Source organism: Panthera pardus, unplaced genomic scaffold (genome assembly GCF_024362965.1).
Source record: "Panthera pardus isolate Hobbes unplaced genomic scaffold, ASM2436296v1 HiC_scaffold_16, whole genome shotgun sequence".
NCBI lineage: Eukaryota > Metazoa > Chordata > Mammalia > Carnivora > Felidae > Panthera > Panthera pardus.
The window spans coordinates 151,805,776-151,823,787 of NW_026526721.1; the positions used below are offsets into that span (position 1 = coordinate 151,805,776).

Genomic DNA, 18,012 nt, shown 5'->3' on the forward strand with positions numbered 1-18,012 from the left:
AAATTCCCTTGTCTGGGGCTGGACCTTGAGGTCAAAGGAAAATAAACACAACTGGAGGCCCAGGCCAACCTCAAGGCTGGAGCGGCTCCATACCCTTAGGGAGGCCAGAGGGCTCTGGGGCGTCTCGTCTGGTGCTCACTCCCCAAGGGAGGTCATGGCTGGCTTCAGGGGACTGACATTCTGCATTTCAAGCTCTAGGAGCAGCTGGGGACCCATCTGGTTCCAGGGCAGCCTCATTTTAGGCTCTCCTCTGCACCTGAAATTTCTGGCTTCTGCAGAAAGGGCACTTTCAGGGAGACCGATCGTCCAGCACCTACACACGACACCCCACGGCTGTCTCTCAGGGCGCAGACTGGACGGGATGGTCCTTGGGAACGGCGGTCAGTGGGACATGATCCTTGGCAAAGGGCTACCCCTGGCCACTGACAGGGACAGTCACGCAGAAGGCCAGGCCACTGAGCCGTGTACACAAGAAAGGCCTGAGGCCTTGCAATTCAATTAAGGACAAATGACGGAGTGCAAGCGGCAAACATCTGGGTTGAGGGCGCAGGAGGAATCAGGATGGCCTCCCCCCTGCCGTCCGGGCCCGGATCAGGGCTTCGTCCACAGTGACGAGTGTGGCGTGGCAAATAAAACTGTCACCGGGGCATTTGTCAGGAAGATGAACGGGACAGGTAAGTATACGGAAGCCTGATCTTTCAGCCTGACCCAGGAGGCCCACGTGGGGAAGGCACTTCCTGTGATGCGGGGCTTCCAGACACGCTTCCGGAATCACAGGATGGCCACTGGGACTCTAGCTTTCGCCTGGTCCTCTCCCAACGCTGTCCCTTTTCTTTTCTTTTTTTTGTAATTTGTTGATTTTTGAGAGAGTGAGTGGGGGAGGGGCAGAGATGGAGGGGGAGAGGGAGGGAGGGAGGGAGGAAGGGGAGGGAGAGAGAGAGAGAGAGAAAATGAATGAATCCCAAGCAGGCTGCCCATTGACAAGGGCAGAGTCTGAGGCGGGGCTTGAACTCACAAACCATGAGATCAGGACCTGAGCCAAAACCAAGAGTCAGATGCTTAACCGACTGAGCCACCCGGGTGCTGCCCCCCACCCCCCAACGCTGTCCTTTTTTCAGGGAGAGGAGCAACAGGGAAACACTGCCAGGAGAGCCCAACTGGCCCCAAACTGGTTTCCCTGCAAAGGAAACCAAGGAAAAGAGAATTGTGCGCAGCTCTCCCTGGGCGTGTGGGGGCCGCGCCAGTCACAGATGGAAAAGTGGGCGAAACATCTTGAATCTCTCGTGCCTGTGACTTCTCAGGTCAGCATGCTACTGCCATGCTTAATTTAAAACTAACATTGGGATGACTTTTCTAAAGATATTCATTCAGGTTTATGCCGACTAACACACACAGTTTTTCCAGAGGAAAATAAATAGAATCTCTGCAGCTAACATGCATATTTTATTTTATCTTCCCAAGCGATTCTTTTTAAAGCAGCTGGTTGGCTGTGGCCTTTCATACTCAGCGGCTCTTATGTTAAAATAAATCACAGGGAATTTGTATGATATTTTTAGAGAACCGCTAATTCACGGACTGAGGTATTTTTAAATGAGCCACTTTTGATAAACTCATAATAGCAAAGTGACCTGAAGATCAAAAGTTGGACTTCCCTGAAATAAAGTGTCATCTAAACAAAGGACTGGCAAACTACCACCCGTGGGTCAAATCTGGCCCTTTGCCTGTTCTTGTAAATAAAGTTTTATTGGAACACAGCCATGCCCATTCATCTGCGTATTGTCTATGGCTGCTTTCACAAGACAATGGCCAAGTTGAGCTGTGACAAAAGACTGTGTGGTCTGAAAAGCCAGAAATATTTACAACTGGCCCGTCACAGAAAAGGTGTGCTGACCCCTGATCTAGCATGGGGTCCGCAGAGCAGTGGCAGAGGTATCGCATGGGAGCTTGTCAGAACGACAGAATCTCAGACTCAGCCCCCAGGAATCTGCATTTTAACAAGGTCTCCAGGGGATTCTGATGCAAGCTGAAGTCGGGAGAAACTTAAATGTGCAAAACAAAACACCCGGGGAGCTTATTAAACTGAAGGGTGCTGGTTCAGGAAGTCTGGGACGGAGCCCAAGATTCTGCATGTCTTTTCATTTTTCTTTTTAAATTCCACATTTCTAACAAGATCCCAAGTGCTGCTGATACAGTTGGTCCTCAGACCGCGTGTAGAATAGCAAGGGTCTAGTGTCCCCCACCCCTACCCCAGCATCTTCCTGCAGCAAATTACCAATGGCACTTGCCAGAAACGTTTTAAAAGGGGCAGGCAGTGTATCATGAGAAAACCTACTCCAAGGCTTTTCTTTTTAAAATCTCTTTTTTTTCATTGCTAAATAAAACTGTTTTATTTTATTTTTTTAAACATAATTTATTGTCAAGTTAGCTAGCATACAGCGTATTCATACTGGGTATCACTATACCTAATAATAATACCAATGTTTAAAAGAATTTTTTTTTAATGTTTTACTTAAAAAAATTTTTTTTTACATTTATTTATTTTTGAGAGACAGGGAGAGACAGAGCGTGAGCAGGGGAGGGGCAGAGAGAGAGGGAGACACAGAATCCGAAACGGGCTCCAGGCTCTGAGCTGTCGGCACAGAGCCCGACGCGGGGCTCGAACTCACGGACCGCGAGATCATGACCTGAGCCAAAGTTGGACACTTAACCCACTGAGCCACCCAGGCGCCCCTATAATACCAATGCTTTTAAATGAACCGAAGGGCATTACCTTCTTCAATATTTCTGTGTTCAGCAGCATGTAAATGTCTATAGTACGACTTTCTTCTTTAGCAAGCGCGCTAAGGTTACAGTGCATTGTTAGGCAAGAGATTCCTGGTTTTTCACAGTCCTGAGAAGAGAAATCAGAGAACTTTCTTTCAAACGGTATTAAGAACAAAGACAAATGCGCAGCAGTTTCTGGAGCAGAGGACTCCATGAGCTTCTATTCTGGTGACTAAAACAATCCTAGGCAGAGAATTCCAAAGGAAGATCGTGATCATTCCTTCTTGCCACCAGAGGGCAATGGAGGGATTTCCTGCCCCTGCGGGCACCAGAACACGGCTTCAGGTCAAGCAAATGGGAAAAAGCCACTCACTGGTTTACACTACCCAAAAACTGGATTTCACAGGGACAGATGACTGTTTTCAAAAAGACACACATTTACGTATTCCAAAAGAATTTTTCTTCTGAGTTTTGAACACAGGATGTTATTTCCTGCATTATGTGATTTCTGCCTGTGCAGTTGGCAAACACACTTTCGTGCTCCTTTTCCAGGTAGAGCAAATTAGAGGGCTCAGAAGTCATATCATGACTCAAGAAAACACAGGAGGAAAGAAAAGCACGTTTGACCAAGAAAACACGCGAATCACCAACAGACACCTAAATTCCAAATGTAAGTTACAAAAGAGGAATTCTTCTCTTTCGTATGGTAGAATCCAAAACGCACACACCTACCGGCATGATGTTTCGTGGCTGGGGTAAAACTGCCAGCCGCACACAGAGTTGTGTCTGTCAAACAACGAGATATCACTATACCTAATAATGCTAAGGGCTTTTAAAAATAGTTGTATCATCAGCACTAGGTAAGTTAAAAACAAAACAAAAAACAAACCAAAAGAACCCATAGTGCAAGTGGCAAACAGTCCTCTTTTTTTTTTTTTTTTTTAGGAAAAACGAGAAAAAGAAAAGTGAGATGTGCCCATCCTGAAATAATAAGCTAAAGAGATATAACCAAATATATGGGGAAAGGAGGCTTGGGGAAAGCATGTAACTGTATCTTCAATACCTTTACTTTAAAAAAAAATGGAGGTATAACTTACATAGAGTAGATGGAATAAATCTGAAGGGTCCCCCTTGATATATTTTTCATGTTTATACCCAGATCAAGGTGTAGAATAATTCTGGTACTGAAGCAGGTTCCCTCACGCCCTCTCCTGTTGACATTCCTTCAAATGCAACCACTATCCTGAACTTCATTACTATTGCTAGCCTTGGTTTTTCTGAACTTCCTGTAAGTGAAATATTATACTATGTGTGCTTTGGCTCCAGCTTCTTTCAGGCATTATTATGTCTGTGAAATGCGTTCCTGTTGTAGCGTGGGGTAGTATTTTTCATTGCTCTGTAATATTCCCGCATGTGGGGCTACACCACAATTGTTTACCCATTCTCCTGTTGATGGGGATCCGGACTGTTCCCAGCTTTTAGCTCTAAGAAGATTGCTGTCAACCTTCTTATCCATGTCATTTAGGGCACATAAATACACATTTCTCTTGGGGGTACGCCTCAGAGTGGAACTGCTGGGTCGCGGGATACGGAGATGTTTAGTTTTAGTGGAGACTGCCCAGGAGTTTTCCCAAGTGGTTGTAGAACCATCAGTCTTGATTAGACTCATACTCGTTGGAGAAATGTTTTACTTTGTGCTTGGTGGGCTGCAAAGGTTTTCCCTTTGCCAGGCAATGGAATTTGGAATGTAAATTTAACACTTTGATTGAAACCTCAGGCTGAAAAATAGGACTTGACCACAGTCCTTGTGACTTTAGACGTCAATTGATTAAAACCAGATTTGGAAAATAATAAACGCCAAATAGAAAACTAGTCTCTCTATCTCCTACTCGCCTTCCTCGTGAGGACCACCCATGTTAACCCAACCAGTGAGCAAATTCTTACCAAGACTTTTCTTCCAGACTTTGTGAAAAAGGCAAATATCGTATGGAAGATATTTTCTTGCTCTTGAGGGATGATGCAGGGGGTTGGGTTTTTTTGGAAAGAACAGTTTCCCTTCTCTTGGCCCACCTGAAAGGGAAAAGAAACCTGTCACAGTGGTCCATCCCAAGAATGAATTATGAACCTGGAATCCCTTACAGCAAAGTCATCCCTTCCCCCTTGACCATCCTCTAGCAGACAATATTGCTGCAAAGCTGAAGGGTGAAGGTAGTACCATCAACCAGGCCAGATAATCCGAAGTCCCTAAATAACTGAGATGAGATGGCACGCAACATGCGAATGAAATGTCACTAGGAGACGGTAAGACCTAAGGAACAAAATAAACCTTATACTTCATGGTTTCCAAAGCACATTTATAAGCATCCCGGTAGCTACTCCTGGAGATGAGCTTTCACGCTCCTTGTCTGGAGGAGGAAAATGAGACTCAAGTTAAGTCCTTGCCAGCAATCACAGAGTCTAGAACCCAGGTTTTGAACCCAGGTCTTCTAAGACCAAGCATTCATGCATGGTCCACTGCCAGAGGTTTTCAAACTGTGTTCCACAGAATACCTAGGGTGCTATCAACCTCCCTTAGTCATCTCCCTAGAGAGGAGAAGAGGCATCCAGCAGGACTTCTCTGGGCCCCTTTCTCTGCCCCAACTAGAGAATGACCTATAACGTCATTTAAAATCAGAGTTCTGCGGGGCTCCTGGGCGGTTCAGTCGGTTGAGCGTCCGACTTTGGCTCAGGTCATGATCTCACAGTTCGTGAGTTCGAGCCCCACGTCGGGCTCTGTGCTGACAGCTCGGAGCCTGGAGCCTGCTTCAGATTCCGTGTCTCCCTCTCCCTCTCCCTCTGCCCGTCCCCTGCTTGTGCCCCGTCTCTCTCTCTCTCTCTCAAAACTCAACATTAAAAAAATTTCAAAAACAAAACAAAAAACCGAAACAACAGTGTAAGCCTTCCATGGTGGTTTCTTTAAGAATAACACTATTTTTCATGCCTAAATTGAGGATATGGTGAAAAAAACAAAGACTTCTTTACATACATCATTACATAACCCTGCTTATCGCTGAAGACCGGACATAACTTAAGGTCAAGTTGTAAAATTTGTAATTAGTAATTCATAATTTAGGACTGCGTTTATAATCCCTTTTCTAACCAGAATCATCTGTTTAAATCAAACTCTCTCATTTTTAAAGCTCTTAAGGAAAATATAGTGTGTCTGAATTTATTCAAGAATGTTTCAGGGGTGTCTGGGTGGCTCAGTCGTTTGAGCATCTGACTCTTGGTTTCAGCTCAGGTCACGATCTCATGGTTTGTGGGTTTAAGCCCCACATCCAGCTCTTTGCTGACAGTGCTGAGGCTGCTTGAGATTCTCTCTCTCTCCATCTCTGCCCCTCCCCCCCCCAAATAAACATTAAAAAAGAAAAAAGAATGTTTCAACTTCCCATTCACAGTAGGGAGCAAAACTTAAAATTTTTACAGCAAGAAACTTCTAACTTAAGCCAACAGTGCTAATCTTTTAATAACAAACTATAGAATAAGATCCCCAAATTTGCTGCATTAATCTCGATTTTATCTTTGGTCTAAACACATATGCCAGGATTTACTATAATATATCTGAAAACAAATAAGATGTTCTAGTTCCTCCAATTAATTATTACAAAAGAGTGTGCTGCCTTTACAAATCTCGCCTAGTTTAGGACTTCTTATTCTTTAAGAATATCTCATAATTTGGTACTGTCTCAATTACTTTGTTTGAACCACAGAATCTGGGAAGATACATCAGCCTGATTCAGTCTCAATCAGCCCTGGTTTTGGCTGCTTTTCGAGGTCACCAGAGGGAATTAATGGGGAGAAAGCAATGAGATTTAACACAGATTTGGGAATTATTCTTCGGAGCGAGTATGGCAAACTGTGACAACTATTTGAAAGTCCCTTTTAGAAAGCAAAACACACGTCCCTGATGTAGTAAGGATCACGAATAATCACGAGACAAATGAGAAAAACCGTTGCAATGTTATGGAAATGGGCATTCACGGTTTGCAAAAAAATTTCAATAAGAAGCTTGGATTGAAAATGTACTGCATTTCCCGGGGCACCCGGCTGGCTCAGTCAGTAGAGCATGCAGCTCTTGATCTCGGGATCGCCAGTTCGAGCCCCATGTTGGGTGTAGAGATTACTTAAAATTAAGGTCTTTAAGGGACGCCTGGGTGGCTTAGTTGGTTAAGCATTAGACTCAGTTTGGGCTCAGGTCATGATCTCATGGTTCGTGAGTTTGAGCCCTGCATGGGGATTCTCTCTTCCTCTTTCTCTGCCCCGCCTGTGCTCATACGCACACGTGTGTGCTCTCTCTCTCGCTCTCTCTCTCTCTCTCTCTCAGAAATAAACATTTAAAAAATTTTTAAAAAGTGGCTTTGTCATGATATATGCTGATGTCAAAGGATGTACGTGTGCATAAAACCATTTTGTGAGATGTGCGAATGGGAAGAATAATGTAAGTTGACATATTATTCTTAACGTAATTTTAAGAATGCAACTGCATAGTTAGGTTAAATATTGTGAGTCGAAGTTATTTAATTCGCGTTTCTAACTTCTTTTATTGAGGTAAAGTTTATATTCACTAACATGCACAGATCTTCAGAGTGTAGTTTGATGAATTCTGACAAATGAAGTCACCCACATCACCACCTACCCAGTGAAGGTACAATCTGTCTCTCATTCCAGAAAGTTCCCTCCTGCCTCTTTCCAGTCCAGTCCCATCCCCCACCTCCAAGGCAACCCCATTTCTGATTCCTATTAAGCTGGCCCAAAGAAGTGTTGAATGCACCTCATTAGGGAAGTGGGGTATTGTGTTATCTGGGGGTTGCCCTCTATTTAGGCACGGAGGGCACACGGTGGGTGGATGGAAAGCATTTCGTTCACTGAGCCTTTGAGAATTTGCACGTGTTGTGCTCATGTTCTTAATTCCACTCGTTTCTCATTCTGAAGCATCCTCCACTTAACCTGTTGGTCTTCTGGACGGACACTTGCCGAAAGGTCACTGTGAAAACTGGTCCTGCTGCAGCCCCGGGGCACCTGCATGCCTCTGCTGAGAGGGCGGGGCCTGGTCACACAAACACTTTGGTCTGGGTTTAGAGACACAGAATCTCTGAGTCTTGTGTGATGCATTTGTCCCCGATCGAAATCAGGCGTGGAGGCAGAGTTCCTCCTGGCTCTGAGAATTGGTGCTTTGGGTCTCTAGGCTGGGAGAGGAAGGGCGGGAACAGAGCCCCAGACCAGCCAAGTTGGCTACCCTTGGGTGCAAGGAGCCCGGCACTGTGCATACCCCCAAACAGGAGGAAGCCGGGAGGCAGGGCGAGGGGGTAGGCACCAGCCGAAGCCTCGGCGCTCAGCCTTGGGCGGCCTGCGAACAGGGTGCTGACAGCGATGTGATGTGACCCCGTGTGACGTCTGATCTGGCCCAGGGGAATGTGGAGAAGGGAAGTGGAGACTGAGTCTGTGGTGAATGAAAATCTCAGCCAGTTGTGCTCCCGACTGTGGTTACACGGGAATCGCTTCAATTGGGGGAAAATGACATTTTTCGGGGAGGTTCAGGGTGGTCCTCGTTCAAAGGGAGACCGAAGGTAGCTTGGTGCTCTGATGGGTCTGATTCCGATCGACCTAATCCTGTTGCCGATGTGCAGATGTTCCCTCAGCTAGAACTGAGCAACACAGTCCCTGTCCGGGTCGTGGAAGGGCAGGATTTTTCTATGTTGGGTAGGTTTGTATGCAACAGCCACGACACTACCTAACACATGTGCAGGCTCTGAGTGCTTTACACACATTGGCGCGTGCAGTCCTTGCCCTGGGAGGTGAGTGCTATTACCATCGCCATTTTACAGATGTAGAAACTGAGAGGCAAGGGGAGGCCGGAGGTCCGCCTGAGGTCTCTCAGCTGGCAGGCCATCCAGCGCCAGAGCCCGTACTTATAACCATGTCCCTGCCTCTCAGGTACAGAGGAGGCTGGGGCTGGGGTGGCAGTCATGCACAGGCACAGGTGGGGGGAAAACCAGACCTTCCCGTTCCTCCCTTGATCAAGAAGAAGAAAGCACTAGCTCAAAGTCTGGGAGGCCCAGAACCCTTCATCCTGACCCATTTCTGCCACTGGGGCCAAAGACTGACTCCTGGCCAGAGTGTGGGAGATAAAAGCGCCTGTTGGCTGAGAGGCCAGGCTTCTCCATGCTGTCTCGGCCTGGAAGGGGAACAGAGCATCCTGGAATGTGGTTTCTGGGAGGCAGCTTGGAGATCACGCCGTCCCTTGGCCTCAGCTGACAGATAAGGAACCACAGGCCCTGAGTTCCAGGACCTGTCCAGGTCATGTGACTGGCTGCTGGCAGCAAGAAACACCCAGTGAAGGCCCAGAGGGCCTTGGGGGGCACTCGACAGTCCCGGGCGTCGGCCCGAGCTCTGCCTGCTAACAGCTGCCCGTTCGAGTCCCCGGGGTCTCAGCGTCCTTGTGTTCAATTAGGGTGGTCGCCTAGGTGGTCACTAAGGTTGTCTTCACCTGCTTATTCCATACTTTGAGGACCACCGGTGCCTTTTGTAACAGCAGGGGGCCACCTGATCTCACGTCATGTAGGTAAGCAATTGCCGACATCTCCTACTCCCAGCTTGGTTATAAACACCTTCTTTGCATACTTTTTTTAAAATGTATTTTGAGAGGTGGGGGGAGGGACAGAGAGAGAGAGAGGGAGGGAGGGAGAGAGAGAACCCCAAGCAGGCTCAGCACTGTCAGCACACAGCCTGACACAGGGCTCGAACTCATGACCATGAGACTGTGACCTGAGCTGAGATCGAGAGTCGGACGCTCACCAACTGAGCCACCCAGGTGCTCCCTCGCCACTTCTTTGCTTAAAATCAAAGGGAAACGCTGTTTTCTTCCTGCGTTGCAGACGATCCAAACACCACGGCGCTCGTGTCCAACAGATTCATTTCTGTGGCTGGCCAAGGACTCTGTGGCCGTTGCCCTCTGCTCGTCCCTGCCCACTCAATTCTCATCTATTTTCCAGACCAGCCGAGTCCAAATGCTTCCCATGACACGGCTGCTTATCTTCCAGGACCTCTGGGAGCTGGATGAGGCCCACGTCTACTGGAATGTGAATAATAGGTCTTCACCAAACACACACAACAAGGACAAGAGGATGTGGGCCACAGTGTCAAGGCTGGATTCGGCCAAGGCAGCTAATGAGGGTTTTCTGCTGGCATTTGGTCTCCTTTACTCCCCTTGTCCGGACCCCAAAGAAAACACTGTGTAAGTCAAAACCAGGAGATGGTGGTGATTTGGGAAACTGTCAGGAGCCCGAGGACAACGTGGACATCACTTGGTGGCAGAGTCCGAGTTAGCCTCGGTCAGGAGCCTCTGTGGTCAGAAGCCTCCGAGGTCCCAGGCCCATCTGAGGACGAAGTGCTTGGTACACTTGGCGTGGTCTAGCCAAACCTCCCTGCATAAACTACGGGGTTCAAAGTATGAATCGGGACGATTCCAAAGGCATGATGCTGCAAAAGAGAGTCCGTTACCATTCAGAGGAACGTCTAGAGCTTCTACTAAAGACTCTCCAGGCCGTGGTGGTCTGATAAAGGGGTTGGAGAAAACAAAGCACTCCCATGTTGTGGCCTCAAGAGAGGGGCCTGCCTAGGGTACCTCTGAGCTGTTTGCTGACCTAGAGGTAGAGAGAGGACATAGGTCTCTCCTGGGGTCCCAGAACAGAGCCACCCTAAGGCAGTTCTTGTCCCTGGGCCTCAAGACCGGAGGGGCAGAGCAGTCCTCTAATCTGTTTTCGGAGTCTCATTCCCCAAGCGTATCACCCTCGAAATCAATCCCAGCTGCTTACGGCCCCATCCCTGTACGGAGTTCAGATATAAACAGGAATTACGCCAGCTAACGTGGGTACTATTCTAAAAGTTATGGGGGTGCCTGGGTGGCTCGGTTGGTTAACATCCAACTCTTGACTTTGGCTCAAGTCATGATGTCGTCGTCATGAGATCAAGCCCTGAGTCGGGCTCTGCAATGAGCGTGGAGCCTGCTTGGGATTCTCTCTCTTCCTCTCTCTGGGCCCTGCCCCTGCTCATGCTTTCTTTTTTGAAATAAATTAACTTAAAAAAAAGAAAAAAACAAAAACCATTAACAGCTACGGCACATACTGAATCCTCATAGTACCCATGCATAGAAGGTGCTGCTATCAGTGGGGTGATCATATGATTTATTGTCCAAACGAGGATATTTTCAAGAGTGAAGTGGGAGACTTAATCAGATGGACGAACAAGACAGAGACACATATCAGGGATGTGCCAGGCAAACTGGGCCATCTGGTCTCCTTAACTTTCACTCCTATTTTACAGATGAGAAGACTGAAGCCCAGAGGGCTTAAGCAGCCTGTCACACACCTAGATGCTTTGATTATGGAAGGAGTGCCATCTCCAAAGCTTCCCCCAGGATGCCCCCTTCCTGTTCCTCCTTCCTTGGGCCCAGGCTGCAGAGCCTCTGTCCCCCACACGCCCGGGCCCTAATCTCATCGTCCGCTCTCTCACAAGCCCTCAGAAATGTTTCCCTCTACCGGCAGTCGGCCTGTCATGATCTGCATTCTTGACTCAGAGGAGGTGGTGCTTCATGTGGATCTTGGAAGATAAAGAGAACTCCTAGAGAGCAGAGTGAGAAGGGGAAGGCAGTTCCAGGCAGGGACGAATAGCATGTGCAAGGGCACAGAGGTGCCAACAGCAGACTTGAACTAGAGAGTATCTGAGTTCAACATGGCTCACGCACTGGACGAATGTTGGGTTGCGGTGGGCAGAAAGGAGGCAGTAGAGGTGGGCCTTGACACAGAGGAGGGTCCTGCAGACAAATCTCAGATGGAGGTGGGACAGTCACCTAGAAGGCGATGAACAAGTCTCAAAGTGAAGGAACCACTTTTCACCCGGGGCGTGTGATATTACTGCAGATTTTTAACGGGCTAAGGCATAGACGTCCCCTTTCTACCAGAATCAGCCCCATTTCTTGACCATCCTCCAGCTGGCTGGGGTCCAGGGATGGGAAAGTTCACCAAAGTGTCCCTGGCTTGATGTACAAAGTGAACTGCCTTGAACACAGTACACAGCCAATAAAAGAGAAACGGGGGATCAGATCAGCAGGGGAGCAAACTCAATGACATTAGTGCTCCCTATGAAAGATGCTCAGAGTCTTTGCCAACGTGGGTCTTAGATGAAGTTTGATTCGAAAACTATGTTTGTTGAACTGACTCGGATTAAAGAGGGCACAGGTTCATTTTTGAATAACACGTGTTTCACGTTAACTCACACTCATCTGTTAATCAGTGACTCTGTGTTCTCTGTTCCATCTTGGGGCCACTTTTCTGTATCATGTCCCACCAATCACAGCGGATGGCAACTGGGTAAACATGACCCGTCCCCTGACTTGCCACCTGCTCCTCTGGAGTCACACACCCCTGGAGTTTGAAAACCCAGAGACTGTTTCGAATGCCTACTTTGCTAATTCAATTACCTACTGCCCAATCTCGGAACCAAGTATCAAAAGATAATAGGCCCCTTCTGCCACAGGAGGCAGAACCTTCACCACAGTGGCTTTGGCGATACTAATTTTAGGACTTCAAGATTTGAAATAAAAATAGTACTCAGAAAATGTTTGAGAAATGATACCCACTGGCTAATCAGGCTGACCTAAGAGGTTTACTAACAGAAAGATACATTGAAACTATGCCTTTTCCATTCAGCAAAATATAAACTGATAGACCATCTTTCCTCTTATAGAGCTCTTTATGTTATGCCTTATGTTAAATCACGTTGCTCTCATTCACTATTATTTCTTGGTGTTGACCGAAGAACGGTACAAGAGGCTAACATTTTATGAACAAATCCTAAAACAAACATTTTCACGTATTACCAGTCATTTCAAGTCTTTGCAAGAATATAGACCCAGAATAACGCAGAAGAGGCTGGCTGCCCAAAGGCTCCGTTCATTTACCTTGATTTTTTGACTGCAAGGACACTATTTAACATGAGCAGAGAAACCACTAACAATCCTGGGTAGTTCCCCCTAACAGATAGACCTACCTTTATGTAACGAGTGTCTTTGAAAGGTTGGAAACAGTTTTTGTGTGCACGCATCATTTCATGCGAAGGAAGGGGTTCTCAAAGGTGTCCTTTGGTAGACCCTCCCGGAGCACGGATTCTTCTGCTTTGCGAAAAGGGCCCTCTTGTTTATCAGTTCAGCAAGTTCTGACTTTCCGATATTTACCTCTGCGTGGAGCTAGACGCTTTCTGTGTTCATACGGACACACAGAAAGGACAGACACTCTGATGATCTCAACAACAGGAGGTACGTTAACATGAGGTGCTGGCTTTGGCCAGTCCCTCCCAGCCTGCATCCCCAAATGAAGCGAATACCCTGTGTCTGAACTGAAACAGCTAAATGAGGGCCTAGCAGCCTTCCATAAAACAACAGCCCGCCTCCAGACTGGCAGTGTTGGGGATGGAGCAGGAAGACGAGGGGGTTTAAGAATGATCTGGTGTCGTTTAATTTTCCAGACAGGCAAAGACGGTTACTTTTAAAGAGACTGAATGGGCAAGGGGCACTAAGGAATCTACTCCTGGAATCATTGTTGCACTATATGCTAACTAATTTGGGTGTAAATTTAAAAAAATAAAAAAAAAACAAAATTAAAAAAAAATAACCAATGGAAAAAAAAAGAAAAGAAAAAAAAGACTGAAAAGATCATAATGTTCACTCTAGATGTCTCCTCTCTTTCTAATTAAAAATTATCCTCTAAATAAAATGCTATCTTCTTGGGGCGCCTGGGTGGCTCAGTTGGTTAAGCGTCCAACTTCAGCTCAGGTCACGATCTTGCTGTTTGAGAGTTCAAGCCCCAGGTCGGGCTCTGTGCTGACAGCTCGGAGCCTGGAGCCTGCTTCAGATTCGGTGTCTACCTCTCTCTGCCCTTCCCCTGCTTGTGCTCTGTCTCTCTCTCTCTCTCTCAAAAGTAAACATTTAAAAAAAAAAAAAAAAAAGCTTTCTTCTTCCCACTCCCCATGTCACCCAGTCTCAGCTCCCATCCCTCAAGGCCGCCACCACCACTGTGAAATGTCAGGGTGTTACAGAGAACAAAACTGAAACAGGAAATCAAGGGGCAAAGCTTCAGAACCAATCTTCCAAAGGAAAAGGAGAGCATAATCCATTGTACAATGTGACCTCTGTGTGAGCCCGCCATTATTTCGTACAATATTTCACTTCTTACGATAAAAGCCAACGATCATTTCCCCCTCACCAGCTCTAGGGTTTGGCAAAAACAATGGCATGCCCTCCCCGCTCCCCCACACCCTTTTCCTCTGGGTGTGCTGGCCAACAGGCTGGAAAGTCCATAGTTCAGGCACCACCAGGCCGCCCAGTAGAACAGAATTCATTTACATTTAATCGGAGAAAGCCAAATCTCCCAGAGGAGGCCCATTTCGCGAGCACCGGGATGGTCTTTTACTGGAGTTAAAGGGATACAGATGGGAAATAGTTTCAGAGAAGCGGTGACAACAGAAGAATTTCCAGATGCGGTCAGATTCTCTCCAGTGAAAAAAGTGAGACATAAATATGTTATCTGAGCACTTTAACGTGCATGCCAAAAATGTTTTCCTTCCACAGATAATGAAACATTTTGGAAACAGAACAATCTGTTGATGTGGATAATAAATGAGTCAGTAGCCCTCATGTGGGACACAACACAGCCCTTGGATTTGGATCGGTTTATTCAGATTCCGGGTCTAGCTCTTAGACCCATCTTATGGTAAAGAACAAAGCCCGTCCCCATCTTCCATGAAAAGATAAAGTAGCACACCTGCTGATTCACTGAGTTATCGCTGCATTTATTAGATGTATCCCTTTATAATTATCCCTTTCTCAAAAAGTAAAGAACGATCATTTTCTGATTATCTCCCGTGGAGCCATCTGTCTAACCTCCCTTCCAACTTTCTGAGAGTATATTCGTCAGAGCGGTGAAAAGAGAATCCTTAGGTCTAAAGTTTCAAGACTGTGAGACGCCTAAAATATGCTTCCGGTCCTCATGAAGGACGGGTGAAGCTGGTTCCCGGACAGCCGGGGAGAGAATCACTTCTCAGCGTCTAACAATGTTGAGAAAGTTCCCTTCGGTCAGAAGAAACTTGGTGTGTATATCAGAGAGGAGTCTTCCTGTTTTGGTGCTTCTGAGGCATCCACAGTAAGTCCTGGGCAGGTTCAACGAGAACCACGTGTTTCTAGGCAATGACCGACAGCTCTGTTTATCCTCAGGGAGATTTCCTGTTAGCAGCTCCAGGAACTGCTCACCCGGCAACGACAGGGCTCTGTGTCATGATGCTCTTAAGGAATGAAGGAAAGTAAATGGTAGAATCACTCACTTCTAACCTTTATCCATGTCAGGGACCAGAACAATCCTGTCCCAAAGTGTGGGCATTCCGACCGGCCCACACGCCAGCTACGGAGCATTAATGCTTCCAGATGTCACAGCGGCCGTGAGTATAGGACCCTGGGCTCCTTGATAAGCTGGCGCCCTCAGTCAGCAGGGAGAGGTCACTGACTTGATTCATTGGCTCCGCCCACACGGGTTAAAGGGCAGCCTCTGGACCACACTGTGCAGGGACAGCCCCGGCTGAAGCTTATCGCCACCTTCCAGAGGCTGCGTGCCGAACGTAAGCTGTGCAAAGAAACACACACTTCCTCCCTCTAGCCAAAACTAAAATTGACCCAAGAGCGCAGGAACGTAACTCTCTCTCCAGAATTCAATCAGCCGTCTCCCCGTTTTTAAGTGTCTGGCTTCTGTTAGAAAGAAAAAAAAAATTGAAGCCAACAGAATCCTGACTCATTTTAGGAACTTGACTATTCAGCTCACGTTCAGACACATGCAGAACCAAGGGAAAAAGAAAAAAGAAAAAAATGGTTGGAGGCCACTGCTGAGATCAGCGGACTTGACTGTGTGTGTGTGTGTGTGTGTGTCTGTGAGGGAAAAGGAGCATGTTTTCACGATATCAGAGAAAGTGGAGTTCAAGTTTGTTCTGAGAGGCCTTCATTTCTGTTTAGAGATTTGGCCCCTTATTTCAAAGTTTTACCTTTTTACTTATTCCCACTTTATAATTAAGGCAGCCTCTGCTGTGAGTCAAGGGAAGTTGCCAAAACATCTTGGGATTTCAACTCAACACAAATTTCCTGAGTTCCGAGGACATATGAGGTGCTCGTTAGATGTGTTGCAGGGTATGCAGGGGTCTAAGGACACCACCCTGTTCTACGGCAGAAAGAAATACTTAATGTCGATTCTATTCTTTCATTTATCTGAGCACATATTATAGTCGGGCCACCAAATGCTGGACACAAGGCAGCCATGACTTTCTTGTCATAGTGTTTTCAATCTTGTGGAAGAGGACAATTGAAAAATAGTCATTTCAGGCGGTGACAAGTACTATGAAGAAAGTAACACAGAGAAATGAGATAGAGTTGATGGAGATTTGCAACATTAGCTAAGGTGACCAGGGAAGACCTCGGTGAAAAGGTGAACTTGGGGCTCAGGCTCACACTATGAGAAGGAGCCAGCCATGCAAAGAACTGGGGGAAGAGTGCTCTCACAGCAGAGGCAGGTGCAAAGGCCCTGGGCAGGACTACCCAGGAAGGTATCTGGGAAGGCTTGATGGGAGAGGGGATGTGTGAGAACTAGGTGTCGAGGAATGAGTGGGCTTTCCGTAGCCAGAGGGAAGGAAGGAACCATTAGGAAGGCCAGGAGGCCCAGCGACGTGCGTGGTGGGTGAATCAGCAGCCCTCATGGTCCAGAGTGGCTGGAAGACAAGGTCGGGGGCAGAGGGTATTGGAGGACATGGCCTGGAAAGGTGAACGGGAGATCACGCAGGGTTTTAGACCACGTGGTTTTGACCATTCAGATCTCCTTGTTAATCTTTTTACAGAGGACCCCAGGGGTGTCCCTGAGAGTTACACAGATAAGTTAATACAAGTCCTCAAATGGCAAACCAGGTCCTCAAGGAGAAGAAGAACATCCCCCTGGACTCCGCATCCTGGGGTTTCTAGGCCTTGAATTCTTGTTAGTAGGAAAGCCCCTCCCCGGATGAACGCTGGTTTGGTATAGGATAAGCCCTCGCATTTCAACAGAAAAGCTGAGAGTGGAGAAGGGGGAATAAAAGAAGCATGGGTCCACTATGGAGGAGAGTCGTAGACCGTGAAAAAAAAAGTGAGTGGTTCAATGTTGGGTTATCTGCTGGGTTGGTTTGGAGCACCAGACCTGGCTGGTGCACAAGTTCTGGCCTCCAGCAAGCCTGCCACAGGGGAGACTTCTTGTGGCAATTATCCTCCGTGTGTTAACTAAGTCACAGGGCCCAGGCCTTCGCTCCTGCAAAATGTGCCTTAACAACCGGCCGGCTTCAGAAACCGGTGTTACTGTCCAACTGCTGTTGCCAGCGAACTAAGTGATTTCCTTTGCGGCAGAAAGCTCCCCCCGGGTGAGGGCTAGCAAGCACACACGGAGGCTCCTGGATGTCCAGTCTGGACACCGCAAAGGGCAACATGGGGCCCGGGGCTTCACCGGAGAGAAACCACAGAGGGCTGAAAGCAAGGAGAGAGAATTCTCAGGAAACACAGACTCGCCAAGCCAAACCTTCACGCGCAAAGATCACGTTACAACCTCCCGAGACAGCTCGGGGCCTCCACCCTGAATGAAGGTCTCCGCGAGACCTCCCCCACCACAGTTCTAACTTCCAGGTAATGCTGACGTCCAGACAAAGAGATGTCACGAGGCCTTGCGCGTGGCTGTACGGTCTGGTCGTTAAGAGTGAATACTGACTTCGAGCATCCGACCTCAGCTCAGGTCATGAGCTCACAGTGTGTGGATTCGAGCCCCACATCGGGCTCACTGCCGGCGGCACAGAGCCTGCTTCGGATCCTCTGTCCCCGCTGTCGCTGCACCTCCTCGCCCCTCTCAAAAATAAACATAAAAAAAAAAGTGAACGCTAACTTAGCCACTTATCAGCTCTGTGACCTAGGCACATCCCTGTGCCTCTGCTTCCTTGGTAATTTCTAATGAACATTAAGTTAATTTGTCCAGAGAAAGTACTTGGTATATTGCCTCATCTGTTACAAGTTCTTAACAAAAAGTTATTATTATTACTACTTTTTTTAAGCCTGAATCTAACAGCTCCCTCTCAGAATCCTTGTGGAATATTATTTGCTACTTCACCAAA

At 47.4% G+C, this 18,012-nt stretch overlaps 1 protein-coding gene across 4 annotated transcripts in view; it reads right to left on the bottom strand.

Annotated features, from left to right (window-relative positions):
- ITGA9 (integrin subunit alpha 9) overlaps window positions 1–18,012 on the bottom strand; it is a 357,217-nt gene that overhangs the window by 50,498 nt on the left and 288,707 nt on the right. For 2 of the 4 annotated variants that reach the window (XM_053903994.1, XM_053903995.1), the window contains exons 24-26: window positions 11,546–11,650; window positions 4,708–4,833; window positions 2,771–2,890 (exon numbers count right to left, since the gene is read on the bottom strand). In XM_053903994.1, the coding sequence (XP_053759969.1) occupies window positions 2,771–2,890; window positions 4,708–4,833; window positions 11,546–11,650 (351 nt within the window). The remainder of the gene's footprint in view (window positions 1–2,770; window positions 2,891–4,707; window positions 4,834–11,545; window positions 11,651–18,012) is intronic. The other 2 variants (XM_053903996.1, XM_053903997.1) reach the window with 1 other exon arrangement.